Here is a 12,852-nt window from a genome sequence, read left to right as displayed (position 1 = left end):
ATTTCTTGTGAAATACATAGAGCTCTAAAGAAATGTATTTGTTTCTTAGCAGCAGTGCAGTTCCAAATTACTTCTGGGCAATTAGGTTTTTAATACACTGGAGTGTGTCATTGTCACCATTGTGCTTTTGATATGAATGTGTATGTTTCATGGTTATTTCTCAATAATTCTGAATTTTCAAGGTTAAACAGATCAAAGTATTTTTTCATACTCTTTTTATGCACATATTACAGTGGATGCATAAGCCTCTTTTGGAAGGAAGGCTTAGTATGAATTGTGACCCTCTGGGATCAAGTGTCAAGCTGTGTGGCACAACTAAACTTCCAGGCCATCTGTGTACTTCAGCCTTGTTAAGTAAAATGGTACTACTTCAACTGAAAAATAGTGTAGTCCATGGAAATGATGATGCTGAAAGAAAGAAAATTGATAATATAAGTAAGTTACAATGGTAAAACTTTAAGGAATATTTTATAGTAGTTGTAATCTCAACTGAAATTTAGAAATGCATAGGTAAAGTTTGGCATACAGATAAGAGAAATTATCCTTTTACCTTTGGTTGCTGGTTTGTGGGGTTTTTTTTTTTTTGGTTGGGTGGTTTTTTTGTTTTTGTTTTTGTTTGGTGTTTTTTTGTTCAGATCTCCTTGAAGAGTATTTTTTTATATTTCTGGAACCTCTTTTGGTTATATACATCCTATCTCAACAGAACTTTGAATTAGGAGAAGTATGAATTTTCAATGAACTTCAGATTTGTTCATTGCTCAAACACACCATGCATTGGCATGACTGGGCAATAAGAACTGAATCTCTCCCTTGAGGGTTTAAGCATAATTTAAAAGTAGCTTGAGACAACAACTTTTCTTAATTCCATGAGGTGGAATCTAGTTTCCTTTTATTTTCAAGAATGCTCAAATTAAATGCAGCATTATCAAATTAACAATTCCATCTCCAAAAATCTCACTATGATGAGAAGTGAAATTGTTTAGTGTTGATCTTTGTAAGCTAATGAAGGAACCTCATGCTAACTCTTATGAAATTTGCTTGGTTTTCTTCTGGACATAGATATTGATTGCCTTGTCTGCAAGAAATATATATTAAAGAAAAGGGGGAGAACAGAGGAGTCATGCCATGATTAGTTTGCTTTAAAATTTCTTGAATATCTAGAATAGATTACTGTAGCCTTTTTTTTCTTTGTTATGATACAATGGCAAATATCCAATTCATACTCTGAAGCACCTGAGATTGCATGTAAAAATATCTTTAATGCATTAAAAGCATATTCAAAAAAACCAACAAAAACTTGAACTGCAAACTTCTTTCTTGTATGCATCAGTAGTCATTTATAAACATCAGCTGTTATTTAATTAGTTGCAGAACTGTTGTACTCATTACAATGGATTAAAGAATTGGAGAATCCTCCTTGTCTGCTTCTGGAATATCTTCATATGTTAGAAGAGATGCACATCACATATGAGGAGTTCAGTGCTCTGAGTAGTACAGCTAGCCTGCAACAAACTCTGTTTGACAGGTATGTGAGAACAAGTGAAACAACTTTTAGTTCTGTCTTCATGGTTTGTATTGTATGGAGTACCACTATATTTCCATCTATGTGTTGATTCAAAATGCATCCAGATGCTTTTGTGGTGAAGAACCCTGAGCATCTGCATGTATTAACCGGGGTCTTTCTTTTTCTTTGAAGATCAGGGGAACATGGAAGACTCTGGTCCTTAACCATGGCCAAAGTGATCCATGCCGAGAGCCCTGTATCCTGGGAGAGGAAAGAACTTTTCAAGACAACAGAAGGGTATCTTAATACTGCTGCCTACAAACTTGCAGTTTGTTGTGAATGTTGCTAGTATGAAACGATCCTGACACTGACCTTTGACAACCAAAGACTGAAAATGAAGTGATACATGTGTACAATATGTGAAAGTCAGATTTGGTTTAGCATGTGGGATTAGTTATGTCAGAGGCTATTATGTCATTATGAACTAACTGATACTTTGTTTCCTAGTTCAGTTTTTGGGTTCATTTCATTGTTGGTGTTCTACTTGTATGAATAGGTTCCTTCCATTGACAGAGGGCAGATTGCATACACTTCAGTGTTTATCACCTTTCTTAATTGAGGAAGAAAAGAGGGAACTTGTCTTCCATTGTGTGGCCAAGCTTATGACATGTACACAGACAGAGCTTTCCAGCACTGATGGTGAGTATGTTCTTACCTCAATCTAGTTCATTAGAATTTAAGAACATTCTTTTGTAGTAATGTTTGCTTTCAGATAAAACATATTTGCTATAATATTGCTTTTCCTAGAAAGAAATGCTTTTCAGTTTGCCTCTTTCTTTTAAACTGTTTGGCATAGAAATTTTCTGTCTCATTCAGAAAATACAAGCTCTACTGCCAGATATAAAGTTAAAATGAAAAGATTTGGGCCAATATTATTAAAAGCATTGTGATGTTGCTGTCTTCTAGTTTGATCTATCTTATATAAGCATGTCTATAAATATCAACGTTTTCAGTGAACCATTCAGGCTTTAAACAATGTGCAAAAATATTACTATTGTCAGCTGGTCATGATTGTCTTCAGATGCTTTGCCAAGAGCTCTTTCAGAGTTTACATATAATTTTTGAGTAGCTCCTCTAGCTGAAAACTGCACTACATTAACTGTCTGCAGCTGTGGAAAATTACTTAAGGGGTGGTTGAGGTGTATTATGATATTGCTTTGAATATAGCCACTTAATTTGGGTCTATGTTTTCACAAACTTGCTGCTTTCCAAGAAAATTATTTGGAAATGTTCACACAAAGTCCTTCTATCTGTATGAATTAGATGTCATTTAAGAAGAATGTCCTTTCTGTTTTTGTCCCTTACTGCTTTTGCGTGTTCTTTCACATACTCTTATTGATCAGTCTATATGAAAATTGAAGTGTAGGTTTTTTATTTTGTAACAGAACTGTGCTTACTTAAATTGAAAAAACCACTATCTTTTGTTACTTTAAACTGTGGACATCTGTCCCATGGCAGCGTTCTCAGGATTTTAGATGACTTCTTCAAATGGATGTTCTTCAGGTGTGAAAATTGTCAGTGTTAGTGTCATGCAGAAATTGAGAGGAATCTTAGAAGTCTCAACTGTGGTAGTTTCCTACTCTTTCAACTTAGTTGAGGCTTCCTGGCTTTCTAAGTGAACCACTGAGGCAAAGAAATGTGTCTATGAAACTTTGAACAGAAAAAAATGGAAGAATCCTCACTCCTCTGTCGTGAAGGCCTTTTATTTGTAATTGGCATTTCCCTTCTACTACTTCTCAGTTTTCTAGGGATTTCTGAGCACAACATATATGTCCAAATTCATGTTAAGTGATATGTAGGTTGTGGGGTTACCATTCCAATGGCGTCTTTCTTTTCAGGTCAGCTGTAAGAAAACACTGCTGAACTTGTTTAAGTGAAGCAGGGGTTTGGTTGGTTGGTTTTGCTATGCATAAGTGATACTTTACCTTATTTTTTTGTCATCGTGCTTGTTGGAAATGTTCATTTTCTCCAAGAAATCTAGATAAATACAGTTCTTCTTAAAAATAGAAAACAGTACTAATGCAACAGTTGTACTTCACTCTAAAAGTAAAAACTACCATTTGGACTAGAACTCCAATTAACATTCCAATAACATTATAATTCACAGCTTTCAGTTGCACTGTCTTAATTATTTGTCCAAATTGTCGCTTAGCATACTGTATTTTTAGTAGCACAAAGAAATTTCAATCTTAGAAGGTATCTTTCCTTTTTAAAAATTTTATAAACTTATCACTTAATTTTATAGGAGTTTTTTTTTAAAAAAGTTTGGATTGGATATTGTATTTTGATTTAACAATGACATCTGTGGATTAAGTGTTCAAGGAAGAAAGCTTAGGAATTGTCCAAACTGTCTTATGATATTAAAGTTAAGTTCCGTTGACATGCATTCTAATATTTGTTTTGTCTTGATAATTATGACTACTGAGTTTACATTTTTATTATTATAGGAGCATTTGGGTGCCTTTCTATTTTGAACTCCTGCCTGAAGGATAGAAGTATTGATTGTGATCATCTACTACCTGCAATACTGAAAATCATAATATCTTGGAAAAATGATAATGAGGACAGCTTTCTCTTCAGCTGGTGGGCACAACTTTGAGATAATTTGACTTTCTTTTCTTATTTATAAGACAAGAGTTTAAAAATACAGACTAGTTAACAAAATCAATTTGTACAGCTGCCATCTACTGCTCTAATATTACATATTTAAGCTTTTGTAGAAACCTTGGTTTAATATATCTGTTTTAAGTATACACTAACTCATACTGCAGAAAATTACCTGGATGGTTGAAGGCTGAGAAAACTAAGGAGCTTTGTAAATGCTTTTGAAAGATGTCAAGTGTTTTCAAATGCATTCAGAGCCGACCAACTTCTGTAGGTGTTGCTGGATATTCAGTTCCAAGTTCTGATTGCTTATTTTGGTAGCAGGAATAAAACTTTCACAGCAAACTTATGTGTCTGTTTTTAAAAATTCTGGCCCCAAAGATGTAAGTTGAAAAGCTTCCAGCAAGGAATAAAAATATACAGATTTATTTTTTTGACTATCATGAGAAAAATTCAGGTAACAAAGTTTCAAAATAATCATAAAACCATAGAGTGGTCTGGGTTGGAAGGGACCTTAAAGCTTCTCCAGTTCCATCCCCTGCCATGGGCAGGTACACCTTCTGTAAGACCAAGTTGCCCCAAGATCCATTCAACTTGGCCTTCAACACTTCCAGGAATGGGGCAGCTACAGCTCCTCTGGCAACCTGTGCCAAGGCCTCACCTTCCTCCCAGGGAAGAATTTCCTCCTAATAATCTAAATCTGTAATGTATAATATTTGGACACTTGAGGGTAATATTTTTTCTTAAATCAGTAACTTAAAATTATTCTTTTTCTTGCATTGATTTAATAAAAATTTCTAAAATTCATAGTTTATGTAACTGTATTGCTCAAGCAAATGTATGAATTGTAGAAATATATGAATCTGTAATTTAGGAATGTCATTTAGACTTGGTAGCTAATGTAGCACTCTGCCTTTGAAAGACAGAATATCAAAAGCACATAGGGCAGAGTGTGGTGGAGCCAGACAAATATGTCCTGTGAGGAGGAGTGAAGGTGAGAATATAAATACTCATGTCTACAACACGAAGCTATGTAAGCTTTGGTTGTGTTTTTATTACAGCAATCTGAAAGAAGCAAGTGCTCAATTGCTTGGTTTCAACATTGAGATGATGCGTTACCTTCCCTTGTTGCTGAAATATTCCACAGCTCCTTTGGCCGATAATGAGTGGGACTTTTTGATGTGCTCCATGCTGGCTTGGTTAGAGGTAATCTGGAAGCATCTTCACTTCTAATGTACTTACCTTTTTGATTATTCCCTGCATATGGCATGGACATGGTAATCTCAGTGTACCAAATATTTGACACAGTGTTAAAAAAATTGCACAAAATCCTGTTTATGTTGGACTTTGGACAAAGGTTTACGTGGTTTAAAAGCACAAGCGATTATACAGTCCTGTTTCTTTTTGTGTATGGAGATAAAATCAGCTCACTCTTCAAGTAATATGGTATTTAATAATGGCTTTGGTAATTGGCAATATTCTTGAAATATGTCTGCTGTAGGTCTCTGTCTTGAAAAACAATATTCCTTTAAGATACTGTCTAACATGATACATCAAAATTAACTGAATAAAAAGCAGTGTTTACATTTCAGTATCTAACTGATCACATGAAATATGGAAGTTATATTATGCTGTTAGGAAAGAGGTCAGTAGTGCCAGTAGTCAGCTGATTCCTTCCTGATTAATTAAATAAAGATACAGAATCTCTCACTCCCTATCATCTAAATATTTAGAAGGGCAGGCTGGAAACTTGATGCGACCTTTCTTGGTCTCAGGATTAATCTTACCTAATGGTATGTGCCTCAGAGCTATGTGTTTTGTTTAAAAACAAACAAAAAACTTTCAAGAGAATCTTGTTGTGTAGACTAAGTAGGGAATATTTTTTAATTGATAATGATACTCCTTTCTGACAGAACTAAAAGAAAGCAGCTGTGTTGGAGTAGGGGAAATAGCCACTTGAATAATTTCCAGATTTTAGTAGCATGTTGTCCATTGAATTTTCTTCTTGTCATTATAAGGAAGGTTATACAGTGGAAACAATCCATGGTTCTAAATGTTGGTGAGACTTGAAAATTCATTTCAGGAAGTTGTATTAAAGTACAAATTCTATTTTTAAACAAACCTCCCTACCCCAACTAATTTTCAAATGGTTCTTGCAATTGAATTGTCTTTGAAATGACACTTTCTGGTGTAGACAGGAGATGTGAAACATATTTTAAAGCAAATTTATGGTTGAGGAATCTTACTCTCTGTTTATTTCCTCCTAGACAACAAGTGAGAGCCGTTCACTTTACCATGTCCCGCTTGTGCAGATTTTTGCTTGTGTCAGTTGTGACTTGGCATCTGCCCTTAGCGCTTACTTTGAGACTGCAGCTCCTGACACTACTGCAAATCTTCCTAAGAACTTGGTCAGTGAATGGAAAGAATTCTTTTCTGAGGGAATTCACAATTTGCTGTTACCTTTGTTGGTGAAAATCACAGGCAAGTATATGACAAGGGGATAACAGCCAGGGTGTTCTGAAATAGAACTGATCAGGCCACATTTTTGAATTTACAGGAATATAATGTAAATAGAGTTTATAACAACTCAGTTTTTCTAACACTTACATGCTAATTAATAAAGTGATTGCATGTAGCATAGAGATTTTTAAGATTGGATGGAACCTGCCAAGTGCAGTCTTGAGTTGTTTCAGCACAGCTTGTTTATGGTATCATCCATACATTCTTCATCACAGCTTGTCTTCTTTTAAACAGGAGAAACCAAAAATGCATCAGAAGGCTCTTTTCAGAATTCTGTGTTAACATCTTTGGGTGAAGCTCTAACTTACATCTCAAAGGACCAGTTGTTAAACCATAAGCTGCCACCGAAGTTTGTTGCAGGCCAGAAGACAAATCTTCCAGATAAACTCCAGACTCTACTGAACACACTCTCTCCATTGTTGCTTTTCCGGGCTCGACCTGTACAGGTTTCTGTCTACCATATGATGCATAAGTAAGAGGCTACAAATTTTTCACTCACCACCTCTCAGCCCTCCTGCCCCTTTTTTTAAAAATATGGGCTATAGAATATGCACTTGTAGCAAAATCATGTTGTGTTATGGGAGAAAATCTCTATCTGGGCAATTTGTGTTCTTATTTGGAGGACACTATATAAAACTATGAATGCTAAGGTTAATTGTATTAGCAGACTTAATAAAGGTATTTGTTTTTAGCCCATATTTTAGTACTCATAGAATCCTAAAATGTAAACTGAAATATTTCAGGTTTGATCTGGGCCTGACACTACCATTAAATAGTACAGTATTTTTATTTTCACTAATTTAGGTAAGAAAATTAATATAGATGGGTAGTATTCTTGTGAACTTCTTGGATATTTCCAGTACCTAGAGAGGCAATACAGATTTTGAAAAATATGTACATTTGGCTCCCCAAAATGCAGATTGCAAGGCAGATTGCTTAAGCCAGCCACCATTATCTTTCACTTATACTGAGGCATAAAGTTGCAATATCTTTATTCTGATAGAGAATTTTATTTTGGCATGACTCAGGAAAAGTAAGAGGCCTGGAAAGAGAAGTGAGCAAGGATGCATGCTCATTGGCTGTCACTCATGAACCATCTTTGCAATGGTGACGTGTCTCTAAAAGATTCTGTGTTGTTGTTAAAGAATAACTGCCATTATTTTATTGTCTGTCAGTAGTGTTGATGTTGATCAACAAAGAAGCATGCATCACATATATTAAAATAATTTATTAAAAATTATTTAAAAATTAAACTTGATTTCCTTTCCATATTTCTATAGATTAATGCCTGAATTGCCTAAATTTGATGATGAAGATCTCAAGTCCTATGGTGACGAAGAGGAGGAATTGGCATTGTGTGTATCTTTTCCCTCACTTTTTATATGACTGTCTTCCATATTTTCAAAATGTGTTAAAAGATTGAAATTTGCAGCAGAGCAGCAGTCAGCCAGAAGATGTTAAAAAATTGCATAGCTATGACAATAAGGTTATAAATATTTAAAATATTAAATATTTTGATCCTATCTGCCTTTGCATTAAAACTGGAGTCAATATTTGTGATTGTTTTTAGGTGCAGTTACTGGAGTAAGTGCCATATATGCTTTATAATAGAAAATCTTAGCGAATTTTTACTTGTATTCAGAATGTGTCCATCTGCACAGGTAATTTCAATTACTTGAAATGGAACAAAATTAACCTGTGTGTTTTATGCAGCTTGAATCTAGTGAGGTCTCTGGTTTGAAGAGGGAATGTGGTAACTGGTTAAAATTCCTTTTTAACCTCAGCCCAATGATTAATACCTTTCCTAACTGCAGAGCTGCAAAAGGCTTTTCAGCCCACAGCCAACAGTGATTAGGAGATCATTGTTCAGTTGCTCCTTTGTTGGTGTGACTCCAGAGAAAGCAAGCAAAACAGCTATCAATGATGTAGGTTAAATCAGCTCAGCCATAGACCAGTCCCAGATGAAGTGATCAGCATTCAGTTTAAATTTGTCTTCTAAGAAAGTAAAAATACCAACTATCCCATTCAAAGAAAAAGAAGAAATTTTAAAAAGAGTAAATTTTCCTGTAATAAAAGGCTCAATTTATGTTCTGTGCATGGCTTTACTTTCATGACTTTCTAGGAGGGCTATGAACTTAAATTCATTTCATGCTGTGCTCAAGATTTGAGTTCACTGTTCCAGATAACGTTTTTCCACAGATCACCTCCAGCAGCTCTTATGTCTATCTTGGCCACTCAAGAACTCCTGCTAGAAAACATCCTGGAATGCATTCCGGTTGGAGAATTCGCAGTTATTCAACCCCTGAGCGATGAGTTCTGCCTTGTTCTAGGATATCTTCTCACTTGGAAGTTAACATTAGCTTTCTTTAAAGCAGCTTCTTCTCAGGTACATTTTCAGAGTCTTTTCTTTTTAACTGAATTTCTTATCCTACTTATTTAGTTTCAGTCTCGAAGTTTCGTCCAGCCTTTTTCTTTTAATTATGTAACTTCTTATCCCTTGTTTTTGTGAAATATGTGAAAATTCTGAAAGCACCAGGAGACTTAGATTTCTACACTGTTGTATTTGAGCATGGTAAGATAAGAGCAATGAACAACTAAGACTCTTTCTTGCATTTTCAAATCAGCTTAGTACATATTATAATCTAATCATTCAAAATGGTACAGAGAGCTAAACTTCTTTTCTAAACACTAGTTCTGAATCACAGTGTTGCTCTTCCTCCCTGCAAGGACATAGTTGTATTTTTTATAGAGTAAGCTGTATTTACTGTGTTTTGGTTTTTTTGTGATTTTTTTTTTTTAATGCTACCAGCTGCGAGTTCTCTACTCACAATACCTTAGAAGAACTAAAAGCTTGAATAAACTGCTTTATCACTTGTTCAGGCTTATGCCTGAAAACCCTGTCTTTTCTGGGCCAACTTCAGAAGTTCCAAATAAGGACACAAAAACCTTCTTTACTGAAGAGCTTTGTTTAGATGTCAAAGGTTAGTAAAACTTGTATTTTTTGCATATTTTTTGTGCATTTGAGAGAGTTGTTATATTTAAATAAGCTTTTTCTCTTAAAAATAATTTAGAAAATCTTACCTATAAAACAAATACACAGATTATTAAACATACATATGTTTAATAATCTTTGGCTAACACTCCCCATTTGAAGCTTAACCAAAGTTGACATGTTTATCAGAGAAACCAAGAAAAACAAAACCCAGTAATAATACATTGCTACTATTGAATCCTAATGATTCCAAAACACTAGAAATGTGTGATCTATTCTGGAACCATTGCTTCTGGATATATTTTTTTAATATTAAATAAAATTTCTATATTTTATTGTATTTTAACATATCAATTCAAAATATTAAAAATATTTTAATATATATTTTTTAATGTTTGAGATGTTAAATTGTGTGTTGTTTTTGTCATGCTGTTCAGAAGACCTGGTTAATCAGTGATGATGACAGAAGATATGCTGCTTTTTTTAGCTGAAAAACATGAAAGAATTAGATTTTTGAGTCCCTTCATTGAATTATTTTTTATGTACCTATGCAGGTATAAGCAAGGAAATAGAGTTTCCATTTCTTAAGTTTTTGATTGGACATCACTGTATAATGCAGAACAATTTATGTGTATGACAGTAAGAAAGAATCACTAACATGACATCCCAAGGAAAAGTCTTCCCTTAACTCATCATAGAATCATTAAGATCTCTGGGATCATCCAAGTTCACCCTTTGAACACCACCGTGCCCCCTAAACCATATCACAAAGTTCCCTTTTTGCATGTTTTTTGAACACCTCCAGGGATGGTGACCACCACTTCCCTGGGCAGCCTGTTCATTGCTTATCCACTCCTTCAGCAAAGAATTTTTTCCTAATATCCAACCTGAACCTCTGTTGGTGGAACTTGAGGCCATTTCAATACATGCCTGCAATGCTCAGCTGTCCACCAAACACCTTATTGTTTGTTCACTCCAAAGTGAGTGTTTTGTGATTTCTGCAGTATTAAATTATTGTTGATTCCTGGTGTTCACTTGGAGTTCAGTCTCTAAATTAGAAGGTGAATTCTGAGGTGTGGAGGGTCAGGCTAAGGAACAAAGATACCAGCCTGGTGAAGAAGGCCTGAATCAAACAAACCCTTAGAAGAGCAATAATAGGAACATGTACATGAAATTCCAGTTACCACAGTTATATTGGAATTATTATACAGAATTTTTGTATGTGGTGTGGAGGCACCTACATCTGTGACTAACGTATTAAGAGTATTTCAACACCTTTTCTTTCCCTCCCAGGGACAGGGGTGCTGTCATCCCAGATCCCACACTTGGCCTGCTCTGTGTACCATATAACACTGAAAGATCTGCCAGCAATGGTGAGGCTGTGGTGGAATAGCTGTGAGAAGCGTGTCTTCAATGTTGTGGATAAATTCACAAGCAAATATGTCAGCAGTGTGCTCTCCTCCCAGGAAATATCCTCTGTTCAGACTAGCACACAGTTATTTAACGGCATGACAGTAAGACTTTTTGTCCTTTCTTTTTATTCGCTTGAGTTTTCTACAAATATTTCAAGAAATTTTACTTCTCGGAACCAGACTGTCAGTTCTGTTTTATATTATTGCAATTTTGTTCTAAATGACTGATTAAACATATTTTTTCTTGGAAAATAAATTAAATGGATGTTTATTAATGTTCTGCTTGGAAAGACATGAAAGAATGGCTTTTAGGATGTTGAAGAAGTTGAGGGCGTCAGTGGAAGGTACTGCTATCAATATACTACTTTTTTGTTTATTAAAAGGTGTAATCAATCAGTAGATTGAAAAATGGCTGGTAATTTCTTTTTAGTTTACCAAGATATGAGTAGATTTTTGTTTTCTTTGAAAAAAAGTGTTTACCTGATCTAAGAAAATAATTTAATGTGTATTGTAATGTATTTAGTACACACATATATATATATATATATATATATATATATACACATACACAAAGACTAGAGATGCTGAGTATGTCTCTGTGGCATTTTTTAATACCTATATTTTTTTTGAAGGTAAAAGCTCGGTCTGCAGCACGAGAAGTCATTGCAACCTATTCTGTTGATGATATCTTTATTGAACTAATAATACAGCTTCCATCAAATTATCCACTGGGATCCATAACAGTTGAGAGTGGAAAGAGGGTTGGTGTGGCTGTGCAGCAGTGGCGCAATTGGATGCTACAGTTAAGCACATATCTTACACATCAGGTGAATTGAAATAAAGCTCCTAGTTTTGAAAACTTAAAATGTCCTTATAGCAGAAAAATATTCCAAGTAATGCAGTATTGTATAGATCTGTGTAACAGATCTCATCAGTAGATTGCAAAGGCCTTCATAGAATTGGGTCACTCTTACCATCTGCTTTTCTCCAGATACATGCACAGAGGTAAAATGATCAGCCTACTAGGTCCTGTTAAATCCAGAGACCAAGTTGAAAATTTAGAGCTCTTAGGATGTGGGCCAGTGTTTGTCCTGTGTGGCAGTACCATCTCAACTATTTGGAAAAAACCCACAAACAACAACAAAAATCAAAACCAAAAACCCCATCCACGGAATTTTCTAAAAGACTGATGGTTGCTGAAATTGCATCATCTGTGGTTAAAACAAAACAAAGCAGTGATTGAAAATTTCAAAATCCCTTTTTAAATGCTCCTGAATATACTCTTCCTGCTCTGATGAATACTCACTTTTCTGTAAGCAGAGTATTATAAATTATGCACTGCATGTATTGCATGTCATTTCAGATTATAAATGCTTCAGGCTTTGTTTCCTTCATGTTTTTATGACCACAACAGGAATAGTCCAAAGGAGTTCTACAGTATTAACAGCTCTTTTCTCTCTGTTAGAATGGAAGTATTATGGAAGGCTTATCTCTGTGGAAAAATAATGTGGATAAACGTTTTGAGGGCGTTGAAGATTGCATGATTTGTTTTTCAGTCATTCATGGTTCAAACTACTCTCTTCCCAAAAAAGCTTGCAGAACATGCAAGAAGAAGTTTCATTCAGCTTGCTTGGTAAGTACCTGGAGTAAATATTTTTAAACAGGCAAAAAATCATAGAGCAGTTTGGGTTGTAAGGGACCTTAAAGCTCATTAGTTCCAACCCCTTGCCATGAGCAGGGATGCCTTCCACTAGACCAGG

General features: G+C 35.0%; 1 protein-coding gene across 1 annotated transcript in view; it reads left to right on the top strand.

Annotated features, from left to right (window-relative positions):
* The window catches only part of LTN1 (listerin E3 ubiquitin protein ligase 1), a 30,616-nt gene that overhangs the window by 16,972 nt on the left and 792 nt on the right, over positions 1-12,852 (top strand). The window contains exons 16-29 of the mRNA XM_086883326.1: positions 234-435; positions 1,366-1,525; positions 1,697-1,801; positions 2,061-2,203; positions 4,012-4,147; positions 5,230-5,374; positions 6,436-6,649; positions 6,923-7,160; positions 7,969-8,043; positions 8,888-9,074; positions 9,498-9,669; positions 10,974-11,194; positions 11,725-11,919; positions 12,558-12,725. Coding sequence (XP_086739452.1) covers positions 234-435; positions 1,366-1,525; positions 1,697-1,801; positions 2,061-2,203; positions 4,012-4,147; positions 5,230-5,374; positions 6,436-6,649; positions 6,923-7,160; positions 7,969-8,043; positions 8,888-9,074; positions 9,498-9,669; positions 10,974-11,194; positions 11,725-11,919; positions 12,558-12,725 — 2,361 coding nt within the window. The remainder of the gene's footprint in view (positions 1-233; positions 436-1,365; positions 1,526-1,696; positions 1,802-2,060; positions 2,204-4,011; positions 4,148-5,229; positions 5,375-6,435; positions 6,650-6,922; positions 7,161-7,968; positions 8,044-8,887; positions 9,075-9,497; positions 9,670-10,973; positions 11,195-11,724; positions 11,920-12,557; positions 12,726-12,852) is intronic.

The sequence above is a fragment of the Cyanistes caeruleus genome, chromosome 3 (assembly GCF_971803275.1).
Source record: "Cyanistes caeruleus chromosome 3, bCyaCae1.hap1.1, whole genome shotgun sequence".
NCBI classification, from domain to species: Eukaryota; Metazoa; Chordata; class Aves; order Passeriformes; family Paridae; genus Cyanistes; species Cyanistes caeruleus.
Note: the sequence above shows the minus strand (reverse complement) of the source record. Positions and strands in the feature narration are given on the sequence as shown.